Source organism: Nerophis ophidion, linkage group LG23, assembly GCF_033978795.1.
Source record: "Nerophis ophidion isolate RoL-2023_Sa linkage group LG23, RoL_Noph_v1.0, whole genome shotgun sequence".
In the NCBI taxonomy this organism is placed as follows: domain Eukaryota; kingdom Metazoa; phylum Chordata; class Actinopteri; order Syngnathiformes; family Syngnathidae; genus Nerophis; species Nerophis ophidion.
Window position 1 is genome coordinate 16,877,922 of NC_084633.1, and position 13,383 is coordinate 16,891,304.

At 40.8% G+C, this 13,383-nt stretch overlaps 1 protein-coding gene across 7 annotated transcripts in view; it reads left to right on the forward strand.

Moving 5' to 3' along the window:
* Positions 1-13,383, forward strand: part of rfx1a (regulatory factor X, 1a (influences HLA class II expression)) — a 33,428-nt gene that overhangs the window by 13,998 nt on the left and 6,047 nt on the right. For 2 of the 7 annotated variants that reach the window (XM_061885012.1, XM_061885011.1), the window contains 10 exons: positions 1,360-1,469; positions 1,551-1,646; positions 7,316-7,413; positions 7,493-7,922; positions 8,558-8,739; positions 10,643-10,762; positions 10,867-11,000; positions 11,075-11,193; positions 12,066-12,172; positions 12,309-12,460. In XM_061885012.1, the coding sequence (XP_061740996.1) occupies positions 1,360-1,469; positions 1,551-1,646; positions 7,316-7,413; positions 7,493-7,922; positions 8,558-8,739; positions 10,643-10,762; positions 10,867-11,000; positions 11,075-11,193; positions 12,066-12,172; positions 12,309-12,460 (1,548 nt within the window). The remainder of the gene's footprint in view (positions 1-1,359; positions 1,470-1,550; positions 1,647-7,315; positions 7,414-7,492; positions 7,923-8,557; positions 8,740-10,642; positions 10,763-10,866; positions 11,001-11,074; positions 11,194-12,065; positions 12,173-12,308; positions 12,461-13,383) is intronic. The other 5 variants (XM_061885017.1, XM_061885014.1, XM_061885015.1 and 2 more) reach the window with 5 other exon arrangements.

The following is a 13,383-nucleotide window of genomic DNA, read 5'->3' on the forward strand; positions in this document are numbered from 1 at the left end:
TTAATGTAATATACAGTCGCGATCAAAAGTTTACATACACTTGTAAAGAACATAATGTCATGGCTGTCTTGAGTTTCCAATAATTTCTACAACTCTTATTTTTTTTGTGATAGAGTGATTGGAGCACATACTTGTTGGTCACAAAAAACATTCATGAAGTTTTTGTTTTTTTTATGAATTTATTATGGGTCTACTGAAAATGTGACCAAATCTGCTGGGTCCAAAGTATACAATAGCAACGTTAATATTTGGCAAGCTTCACTGCAATAAGGGACTTTTGGTAGTCATTTGACCACAGAACAGGTTTTATCTTTCTTCATGTGATGTCAGATAAAACAAACATTGAGCTGTTTGGCCACAATACCCAGCAATATGTTTGGAGGAGAAAAGGTGATGCCTTTAATCCCAGGAACACCAACCTACCGTCAAGCATGGTGGTGGTAGTATTATGCTCTGGGCCTGTTTTGCTGCCAAAGGAACTGGTGCTTTACAGAGAGTAAATGGGACAATGAAAAAGGAGAATTACCTCCAAATTCCTCCAGAAAACCTAACATCATCAGCCCCGAGGTTGGGTCTTGGGCACAGTTGAGTGTTCCAACATGACAATGACCCCAAACGCATGTCAAAAGTGGTAAAGGAATGGCTAAATTAGGCTAGAATTAAGGTTTTAGAACGGCCTTCCCAAAGTCCTGACTTAAACGTGTGGACAATGCTGAAGAAACAAGTCCATGTCAGAAAACCAACAAATTTAGCTGAACTGCACCAATTTTGTCAAGAAGAGTGGTCAAAAATTTAACACAAAGCTTGCCAGAAGCTTGTGGATGACTACCAAAACTGCCTTATTGCAGTGAAACTTGCCAAGGGACATGTAAGCAAACATTAACATTGCTATATGTATACTTTTGACCCAGCATATTTGGTCACATTTTCAGTAGACCCATAATAAATTCATAAAAGAACCAAACTTCATGAATGTTTTTTTGTGACCAATAAGTTTGTGCTCCTATCACTCAATCACAAGAAATAAAAGTTGTAGAAATTATTGGAAACTCAAGACAGCCATGACATTATGTTCTTTACAAGGTTATGTAAACTTTTAATCGCAACTGTAGGCTATCTCTTTGCCTTCTTTACATGGCACATTGTTCATATTTCTATATAAAGTCATACAAGTTGTAGTAATACGGCATTGTATAATGAACGGATGCCACATGTAAATGGGTTGGCAGAGGAGTGTGAGTGCAGAAGCGGTAAATCTGGCCCATGTGACTGTGCGCTTATGGTGAATGGCACTGTTGGTTCAGTTACAATTCCTTTGGATGATGAAGTCTTCTTATTGCCGACAAATTGGTCTCACAGAGGGCTCCCTCCACTCAAGCGACAGCGTATCGGACTCCAGCTCCCCTCCAGCTGTCATACAGACAGGCGTTCCCACGCAAGTCGTTCAACAGGTCCAATCAGCCCAGCAGGTGAAATGTTCTCACATGCAAAACACCTCACAGACGTATCTTTGCTGTAAAAAAAAACAAATCCTATATTTGTTTGCGCAGAGGTCCGTTGTGCAGGCCACCTCGCAGATAGCCAAGACCGAGCCCGGCACACAGCTCAGTGTCACCAGTCTACAGTCCGTTCATATCAGCCCAGAGGTAAGTGTGGAACATACAAGCAACCGTGGCAATCAGTCCCTCCAGGATTTCTCAGGCTTTTGTTGTCGTTATTTTGTTGTTTAAGAATAAGTAATACATTAACAAATATAAAGAACAAAAAAACTCAGAAGCATATTACCAATATTGTACACAAAAATATGTAAAATAGGCTTTATTCGGCCACAACAAAGTATTATGTGGGCCCACCGAGGATGTCGTAGTGGTTTGTGTTGGGGTTTGTGCAGCCCTTTGAGACACTAGTGATTTAGGGCTATATAAGTAAACATTGATTGATTGATTTGTATTCTTGTCAGGAAAATACTAGAAAGGTCATCCCAGCCTTCACACAAAAATAAAAGTACAACAACATTTAAAAATCATAAATGTTTAATTAAGACGAGTAAACAATGCAAATACCGTCAAGGAACATTACTATAGAGATGTCACTTTCCTTACAAGCTGTTCTCTGACTATTATTTTCTAAATATATCCACATTTTTCCATTTATTTTTTAATTTTCTTTTATTTAACCAGGTAAAATCTCATTTAGAATAAAATCTATTTTAAAAGAGTAAAACATTTTTTATTTTTAGTATCCTATCTTAAAAAGAAACTTTAATACAAGTGAGACTTGTTCAAAACATTAGGAGAGACTAACATTTTTCAGAAGATTCCTAAAATCACTGAAGCGCTATCATATACAGATGCTGTTCATATTATTAGAATATCACGAAAAAGTTGATTTATTTCAGTAATTATATTCAGAACGTGAAACTTACATATTATATCAATTAATTACACACATAGTGATATATTTGAAATGTTTATTTCTTTAAATTTTGATGATTAGTACTGACAATTACTGAAAATCCCAAATTCAGTATCTCAGAAAATTAGAATATTAGTTACGACTAGTACCAAAAAATATTTTTTAGAAATGTGGGCCAACTGAAAAGTATGAACATGGAAAGTTTCAGCATGTACGGCAATCAATACTTAGTTGCAGCTCCTTTTGCCGGAATTGCTGCAGCAATACGGCGTGGTATAAAGTCGACCAGTCTGTTGCACTCCTCAGGTGTTATGAGAGCCCAGGTTGCTTTAATAGTGGCCTTCAGCACTTCAGCATTGTTGGGTCTGGCATCTCGCATCTTCCGCTTCACAATACCCCATAGGTTTTCTATGGGGTTAAGGTCAGGTGAGTTTGCAGGCCAATCAAGAACAGGGATACCATGGTCCTTAAACCAGGTACTGGTAGATTTGGCACTGTGTGCAGGTGCCAAGCCATGTTGGAAAATGAAATGTTCACCTCCATAAAATTGGTCCGCGGCAGGCAGCATAAAGTGTTCTAAAACGTCCTGGTAGACTGCTGCATTGACCCTAGACCTCAGGAAACACAGTGGACCAACACCAGCAGATGACATGGCACCCCAGACCATTACCGATTGTGGAAATTTGACACTGGACTTCAGGCAACGTGGATTCTGTGCCTCTACTGTCTTCCTCCAGACTCTGGGACCTTGATTTCCAAAGGAAATACAAAATTTACTTTCATCTGAAAACATAACTTTGGACCACTCAGCAGCAGTCCAGTCCTTTTTGTCTTGAGCCCAGGCGAGACGCTTTTGACGTTGTCTCTTATTCAAGAGTGGCTTTACACAAGGAATGCGACAGCTGAAGCCCATATCTTGCATACGTCGGTGCGTGGTGGTTCTTGAAGCACTGACTCCAGCTGCAGTCCACTCTTTGTGGATCTCCCCCACATTTTTGAATCGGTTTTGTTTGACAATCTTCTCCAGAGCGCGGTTATCCCTCTTGCTTGTACACTTTTTTCTCCCACATCTTTGTCTTCCCTTCGCCTCTCTATTAATGTGCTTGGACACAGAGCTCTGGGAACATCCAACCTCTTTGGCAATGACCTTTTGTGTCTTGCCCTCCTTCTTTAAAGTATCAATGGTCATCTTTTGGACAGTTGTCAAGTCAGCAGTCTTCCCCATGATTGTGTGTCATACAGAATCAAAACGAGAGACCATTTAAAGGCTTTTCCAGTTGTTTTGAGTTAGTTAGCTAATTAGAGTGTGGCACCAGGTGTCTTCCAATATCTGACCTTTTCACCATATTCTAATTTTCGGAGATGTTGAATTTAGGGTTTTCATTGGTTGTCAGCTATAATCATCTCCTTTTTGGCAAAAAACACTTGATATGTATCAGTCTGTTTGGAATGAATGTATACATTCTACAAGTTTGACTTTCTAAATGGAATTAATGAAATAAATCAACTTTTTCATGATATTCTAATAATATGACCAGCACCTGTAGAAGCACTTTGACTTTTTTTTTTGGTTTTCTCAAATTATCCCTGTGGCTTTATTCAGCCACAAAAAAATACATTTGTATTCTTCTCAGGAAAACATTCGAAAGGTCATCCCAGCCTTCACACAAAAATAAAAGTACAACTTTCACACTTAAAAATCATAAATGTTTAAGACGAGTAAACAATGCAAATACCGTCAAGGAACATTACTATAGAGATGCCACTTTCCTTACGAGCTGTTCTCTGACTATTCTTTTCTAAATATATCCAAATTTTTGGATTCATTTTTTTCATTTTCTTTTATTTAACCAGGGAAAATCTCATTTAGAATAAAATCGCATTTACAAGAGTAAAATTATTCTATTTTTAGTATCCGATCTTAAAAAGAAACTTTAATACAAGTGAGTCTTGTTCAAAACATTAGGAGAGACTAACATTTTTGCAGAATATTCCTAAAATCACTGAAGCGCTATCATATAGAAGAACTTTGACATTTTGTTTTGTGTTCCCAAATTAGTCCTGTATATATTCTGTATTCATAACGTGTATGTGCGGTGTGTTCCATTTGCTGCCATTTTTACACAAATGATGTGGCCAATTCCCACAAATGCATGCATACACTTTACATACACCACCAAAGGCCAATCCTTTCTGTCTGTTGTCTGCTTTGCGTGTATAAAGATTTGCTGTTGAAAAGTGCTTGTCGATTGTAAACATTTGTTTATGTTCCAACATATTGCCATTGAGAACATTGGGGAAACATGGAGCGCAATATTTTGCGGTGATTTTTGTTGGTAAATGACGGGTGCAGGGACAGATTTAATTAAACCGTACACAAGCGCATTTGTTGAGCATTGCTTAGGGACAAAATCAATTTGGCAAAAACTACGATGATTGGCCGAAATGAGCGGAACAATTTTGGAGATTGGACAAGGTTGCAGGGCTGTGCATGATTTGCAGAGATTTAATGATTTTGTGAGACTTGGTGAGATCTGCAACATTATAAACTCCTGGAGGGTCTGAGCAATGCAACCATTTTGATATAATTGGTGCTAATTAGTGTTGTAAGTGAGTATACCCCTAAGCAAGCATTTTTATTATGTTATATCTTTCGAAGACACAATACCACATAAATATAACCTTGGATATACTTTAGAGTAGTGAGTATTCAACTTGTATAGTATCAATTTACAACACAGCCATTATTGTCTGACTAGCTGACAATGCAAGTGATTAGCAAAACTATTCAATGTTGTACAAACTCCGTTTCCATGAGTTGGGAAATTGTGTTAGATGTAAATATAAACAGAATACAATGATTTGCAAATCATTTTCAACCAATATTCAATTGAATGCACTACAAAGACAAGATATTTGATGTTCCAACTCATAAACTTTATTTTTTTTTGCAAATAATAATTAACTTAGAATTTCATGGGTGCAACACATGACACAGAAGTTGAGAAAGGGCATGTTCACCACTGTGTCACATCACTTTTTCTTTTAACAACACTCAATAAACGTTTGGGAACTGAGGAGACACATCTTTGAAGCTTTTCAGGTGGAATTCTTTCCCATTCTTGCTTGATGTACTGCCTAAGTTGTTCAACAGTCTGGGATCTCTGTTGTCGTATTTTAGTCTTCTAAATTTTCAATGGGAGACAGGTCTGGACTACAGGCAGGCCAGTCTAGTACCCACACTTTTTTACAATAAAGCCACGGTGTTGTAACACGTGGTGTGGAATTGTCTTGCTGAAATAAGCCGGGGCGTCCATGATTACGTTGCTTGAATGGCAGTATATGTTTCTCCAAAACCTGTATGTACTTTTCAGCATTAATGGTGCCTTCGCAGATGTGTAAGTTACCCATGCCTTGGGCACTAATGCACCTTCATACCATCACAGATGCTGGCTTTTGAACTTTGCGCCTATAACAATCCGGATGGTTCTTTTCCTCTTTATTGCCGAGGACACGAATGTCCACAGTTTCCAAAAACACTTTGAAATGTGGACTCGTCTGACCACAGAACACTTTTCCACTTTGCATCAGTCTATCTTAGATTATCTCGGGCCCAGAGAAGCCGGCGGCGTTTCTGAATGTTGTTGATAAATGGCTTTCGCTTTGCATAGTAGAGCTTTAACTTCCACTTACAGATGTAGCGACCAACTGTATTTAGTGACAGTGGTTTTCTGAAGTGTTCCTGAGCCCGTGTGGTGATATCCTTTAGAGATTGACGTCGGTTTTTGATACAGTGCCGTCTGAGGGATCGAAAGTCACAGTCATTCAATGTTTACATGGAGTGATTTCTTCAGATTCTCTGAAACTTTTGATGATATTATGGACCGTAGATGTTGAAATCCCTAAATTTCTTGCAATTGCACTTTGAGAAACGTTGTTCTTAAACTGTTTGACTATTTGCTCACGCAGTTGTGGATAAAGGGGTGTACCTCGCCCCGTCCTTTCTTGTGAAAGACTGAGCATTTTTTGGGAAGCTGTTTTTATACCCAATCATGGCACCCACCTGTTCCCAATTAGCCTGCACACCTGTGGGATGTTCCAAATAAGTGTTTGATGAGCATTCCTCAACTTTATCAGTATTTATTGCCACTTTTCCCAACTTCTTTGTCACGTGTTGCTGGCATCAAATTCTAAAGTTAATGATTATTTGACAAAAAAAAAAATGTTTATCAGTTTGAACATCAAATATGTTGTCTTTGAGCATATTCAACTGAATATGGGTTGAAAATGATTTGCAAATCATTGTATTCAGTTTATATTTACATCTAACACAATTTCCTTACTAATATGGAAACGGGGTTTGTATACAGTCAAGCATGGTGATGGTTGCATTATAGTCCTGGGATGCATAAGTGCTGCCGGCACTGGGGAGATAAGGTTCATTTGGGAATCAGGAATTTCAACATGACACTGAAAGTGTCCCATGAGATACAGTATAATAAAATGCTTGCTGAAATATCAGACGTTTGTGACCTGCTGTACGTGACAATCATCACTGAAAATGTGTGCATAGTTTACAATTGTCACCATGTGGTGGCATTTAGCTCCTTTTTAGAGAGCTTTAGACAGTGTGCAGAATCTATGGAAGGCATCAGGCAGCGCTTAGGACAGTGCTTAGACTTCAGAGCAGGCCACAGACTTCTTGGTTCCTGTGGACATCGGTCACTCGAACCAGCCAGCCCATGAACAGGTTGAGAGAGACTCGTCAGCCACACCCAAGTAGGTCCCGGACACAAGGGATATGGCAGCTCTAGAGTTAACTGATGTTCATAAATGAGTGTTCATAGATGATCTGATTCTCTTCAGCTGAAGAACTGATGCGTTAGTGTGTTTTTCATAGGTCCAACAGCAGCTGACACCAGTGCAGGTGCAACATGTGTACACTAATCCAGTGCAGTATGTGGAAGGAGGAGATGCCAACTACACCACCAGCACCATGTTAGAGTCATTACCTAACCTAAAGATTTTGCAGTTTAATTTCTCAAGGCTCAAACTAATCTAGTCTGTTTCCATCCAGTCGCCCCGGCACCTTCCCTTACACTGACACAGCCCTGTATACCCAGACCACCGCTGCTCAGTATTATGAAGGTCAGCCAACCTCAGGCTCGCAGGCCTCCACCCCTGGTACACCTCTAACTGTCTCTGTGACCGCTGGCACAACAGGAGCTGTGTCCATGTTTGTGGCTCAGCCTAGCAGTGCAACAGGGGGAGGGTCCACAGTGGTGTCCACAGGTGGCACCGCAAATGGGTCAGGGGATGGGGCGGGCACTAATGGTGGCGCTGCAGGAAGTTATGTGATCCAGGGGGGTTACATGCTGGGCAGCAGCAGTAACAGCGGCGGGGCAGCTGGCAACAGTCAGAGCTACTCCCACACCGCCCGTGCCTCCCCAGCCACTGTGAGTATAACAGAAGGCGAGGAGAGTAGCGTGCCGTCGGCAGACAAAAAGGTATGCAGAGGCTCCAAGCAAAGGAATTTCTTTTTGTGCTGTTATCATTCGTACAACCCTTTGGTGCCACACACTGATGTCAAGTGGAAAGCACAATTAAAAATACTCTGATTCCTACAGTTAGAGAAAACAAAACAAATACAAACCATCTTTTGCTATTGATCCCAATTGAAGCTGTTGAAAAAACACCATTGTTTTTAACTGTGATTTCCAGCTCAAAGGAAAACCAAACCATGACCTCATTGCTTTCATATCATTACAATGCATGTGATGAGGGGCACCTTTTGATTTTTCTGAAATGCCCCAACACCATGACAACTATGACATCCTAAAAAAACATCCATGTGATAATGGTTACCAACTTATGTTTGGCAGACATCCCATCACTATTTCCGGTCATTACTGTAATTCATTGCATACTAATGTTGTATGCCACGGCACGCACACAAAGGTATTTGTGTTTTCATTCCAAAATGACCCGCAAAGTGTATATAAAGTGTTTTGTGTCCGTGTTGAATTAAAACAAACATGCATGCAACATATGTCAGTTTATTGATGTGTCTTTTGAATGTTTGCATGCTTTGCAGCTTTGCTAATTGCAACAGTCTCCTGTCTGTCCCCTGCCTGCCGGTCAGGTACAGTGGTTGCTGGACAACTACGAGACTGCTGAAGGAGTCAGTCTGCCGCGTTCGACCCTATACTGCCACTACCTGCTGCATTGCCAGGAGCAGAAACTGGAGCCTGTTAATGCCGCCTCTTTTGGGAAACTCATTCGATCTGTTTTCATGGGGCTACGCACACGACGACTTGGCACACGGTAAGATAAGTCAATAGGTCATTCATGTAGGGTATATTTTGAAGTACAGTCGTGGTCAAAAGTTTACATATACTTGTAAAAAACATAATGTCATGGCTGTTTTGAGTTTCCAATAATTTCTACAACTCTCTACAACTTTTTTTGTGATAGTGTGATTGGAGCACATACTTGTTGGTCACAAAAAAAATTCATGAAGTTTGGTTCTTTTATGAATTTATTATGGGTCTACTGAAAATGTGAGCAAATCTGCTGGGTCAAAAGTATACATAAAACAATGTTAATATTTGGTTACATGTCCCTTGACAAGTTTCCCTGCAATAAGGCACTTTTGGTAGTGATCTAACCACAGAATTTTCCTCCAGAAGGTCTTATCTTTGTCCATGTGATGTCAGATGAAACAAAAATTGACCTGTTCGGCCACAATACCCAGCAATATGTTTAGAGGAGAAATGGTGAGGCCTTTGATCCCAGGAACACCACACCTACCGTCAAACATAGTGGTGGTGTTATTATGCTGTGTTTAAACACAAGGCACTACGATATCAACTTCTCCCCTGTGACCAAAGTCTGTCAGTTTAAGTTTGATTCCTAGTAATTGTTGATTAATTGTGCTCTATGTGTGATACAAATCACAAATTCAATTGGTAGGATCGCAAGTGATTGGATTATTGTGAGGAGCAGAAACTGGAGCCTGTTAATGCCTACCGTCAAATATGGTGGTGGTAGTATTATGCTCTGGGCCTGTTTTGCTGCCAATGGAACTGGTGCTTTACAGAGAAAGAATTGGACAATGAAAAAGGAGGATTACCTCCAAATTCTTCAGGACAACCTAAAATCATCAGCCCAGTGGTTGGGTTTTGGGCGCGGTTGGGTGTTCCAACAGGACAATGACCCCAAACACATGTCGAAAGTGATAAAGGAATGGCTAAATCAGGCTAGAATTAAGGTTTTGGAACTGCCTTTCCAAAGTCTTGACTTAAACGTGTGGATAATGCTGAAGAAACAAGTTTTATTTAGCTGAACTGCACCAATTTTGTCAAGAGGAGTGGTCAAAAATTCAAGCAGAAACTTGTGGATGACTACCAAAAGCACCTTATTGCAGTGAAACTTGCCAAGGGACATGTAACCAAATATTAACATTGCTGTATGTATACTTTTGACCCAGCAGATTTGGTCACATTTCTGGTAGACCCATAATAAATTCATAAAAGAACCAAAGTTCATGAATGTTTTTGTGACCAACAAGTTTGTGCTCCAATCACTCTATCACAAAAAAACAAGAGTTATAGAAACGATCGGAAACTCAAGACAGCCATGACATTATGTTCTTTACAAGTGTATGTAAACTTTTGACCACGACTGTATTTATCCGTAATTTCACTTGTGCCTGTTTGAATGTACCAACGGGATACCTGTCACAGTCTCATCTGGCTTTCATTGGCTAATTTCCGTGTTCTATGTGAATGATGAGAGAAGTGCTGGGACATAATCCGCTCACTTTCTCTTAATAACACCTCCACGGCATGTAATTGATTTGCATAACAAACTGTTCCTTCCTGCACAGTAGTGGCATTCTTACAGAAGATACATTGTGTGGAAAATCTTAAAGCATGGCAAAATGTTCTTAGTGTGGGTGGGAATGTGGGCAGTGATGAAAACACAGCATGTGTGAGGGTGAGAGGACAGACTGCGCAAGTTTGGCTGAATTCATTATTTGGAAAATGATGTACGGTTCACTTTACTGTAAATAGAGCTCACCTTTGACGTCACAATAATGAACAGAGTAATCTTAAGTACTACTACATTGGGCTAAGGATAAAGGCAGGCTTTCCCCGTCTAATCTATTTCATTGTAAATAGAGCTTACCTTTGACTAGAAGAATGACCTTTTCTGTACTTTACAGGGGTAATTCTAAGTATCACTATTATGGGCTAAGGATCAAGGCAGGCTCGTCTCTTCTCCGCCTAATGGAAGATCAGCAACATCTTGCTATGAGACAGCAGCCCTTCTCGCAGAAACAGAGGTAATACACGTGGCATCATGGTGAACCTGTCTCTGACCAAGATAGTTTTTGTTTCAATCATTGTTATTGTGCTATTTCAAGTACTCTGTGTCTGGTCCAAACAGGTTGAAGCCTGTGCACAAAGTGGAGGGAATGACCAATGGGACTGCTGCCGGAGCAGGCCAGCAGCAAATTCAGCAACAGGGTTCTGGACAAGTGGATATCAGCACCCAGGTTCAGCAGTACCAGCAGTTCCTTGGTAGGTTCCTTTCTTTGAATGGCAGCAAAGTCTTGAATGACTTTTCAAACTGAGTGTCTGTGTCTTTTGTTTAGATGCTTCCAGAACGCTCCCTGAGTTCCCAGACATAGACCTTCAGGGGAAGCCCCCACCTGATGGTATTGAACTGGATCACATAAAGAGCTTTCAGCTGCTCTACAGAGAACACTGTGAGGTAATGAACACAAGTATTGTTGCAGAATGTAGTTCAGCTATTGTCATACTTGCCAATCTTGAGACCTCGGATTTCGGGAGTTGGGGTCGGGGTGGGGTGGGGGGCGAGGTTGGGGAAGGTTGTGGTTGGGGGCGTGGTTAAGAGGGGAGGAGTATATTTACCGCTAGATTCATAGATTCGCCAAGTCAAGTATTTCGTATATATATATATAACAATTACTTGAATTTCAGTGAATTCTAGATGTATATGTATATATATATATATTCATATATATATATATATATATATATAAATCAAATAAATACTTGAAGTTCAGTGTTTGTTTATTTACACATATACACACACATAACACTCATCTACTCATTGAGTTAAGGGTTGAATTGTCCATCCTTGTTTTTCTAACCATATGCATGTACAGTAGATGGCAGTATTGTCCTGTTTAAGAGTGTCACAACATTGCTGTTTGGCAGACGAACTTCTTTACGGTAGACGAAAACGGACTGCTTTTGATGTGTGTTGTTTTACCGCGCTGGGAGGACGTTAATGAAATTGCCTAACAATAAACCCACATAAGAAACCAAGAACTCGCCCTCGATCATTCTACCGTAATAACGTCATTGAGCAGACACGCTCTTTATACACATCACTCAGCTCCGCATGGAGCTGGAGGGGGTGTGGCCTCCAGCTCCGCCTGAATTTTGGGAGATTTTCGGGAGAAAATTTGTCTCGGGAGGTTTTCGGGAGAGGCGCTGAATTTTGGGAGTCTCCCGGAAAATCCGGGACGGTTGGAAAGTATGGCTATTGTCCAAGGGTTGTTTATTTACTAACATATACATCTAAGATGTGTTTTTCTTCCCTGCTTTCTCTGATAGGCCATACTAGATGTGATGGTCAATCTTCAGTTCACCCTGGTGGAGACGCTGTGGAAAAGCTTCTGGAGGTTCGGCCAGGGTCAGGCTGGAGATGCCACAATGGCTGTGTGAGTTGCCCAGATCTCTTACTAACTGACCCCTTTATTCATTGAGCAGGGAGAGTATTGGATATTTGACAAATGAATGTTTTTGTTCTGTTTGAAATTAATTCATGTATATATGTAAAAACTGTGTGTTTACCAGTCATGGCGAGTCAGAAAAGCGTCTCCCGAAGTCCTGCCTTGTGCTGCTGTGCAAGTATGAGCCGGTGGTGCGCTGGAGCCGTGACTGTGACAACAGCCTCTACCAGGGCCTGGTGGAGATCCTCATTCCTGATGTACTCAGGCCAATCCCCAGTAAGGCGTCTCAATATTATCATACAGTGGTGATTTCTCTAAAGACTGCAAGGGAAGCTTAGCCTCCCCTAACTTTTGTTCAGGATCAGTTACGTTTGCGCCAGTTGATGTGACTTCCTTCTCATTCATTATGCTAGCATTACAACGCATTAAACAGTGTTGAAGCTGAGCGTCCATTGAATTCAATGAGAAAGTGTGATGGACATGTTAGACCCGCTCGACATCCATTGCTTTCGGTCCCCTAGAGGGGGGGGGTTGCCCACATCTGAGGTCCTCTCCAAGGTTTCTCATAGTCAGCATTGTCACTGGCGTCCCACTGGATGTGAATTCTCCCTGCCCACTGGGTGTGAGTTTTCCTTGCCCTTTTGTGGGTTCTTCCGAGGATGTTGTAGTCGTAATGATTTGTGCAGTCCTTTGAGACATTTGTGATTTGGGGCTATATAAATAAACATTGATTGATTGATTGATTGATTGACCTGAGTGGTAAAATATTAAAATCTAATAAAATTGTTGCCTAAAACCACTATAAATATTAAGAACCCAATGTAGAGAGAGCAGCCATCCCAAAATAAGGAAAAATGATTATGCTCGTTCAGAATTTATTACAATACTATAAAAAAAACAGTCAAGTTGTCAACACTAAAATACCAATTGGTAACCAATGTGATGGGCGAGGGTACAGTCACGACAGGTGTAGTGGGTCCGTATCCTGGCTCCGCCCACTTCCATGGCGTCCTCCTGCACACAAAATTAAAACGGAGGCAGGCCACGGGGATAAAATCATCCAAAACCACGGAGACGCTATCCGGGCTGACGTCACACTTACATGCAAGGCAGGGTTTCCCCTGCCTTTGCTGTAGTTCCGCGTCAAAGTATTGGGTACGCCCACTCCCCTCGCCAGTCTCCGGTCACTAGCGAGACCT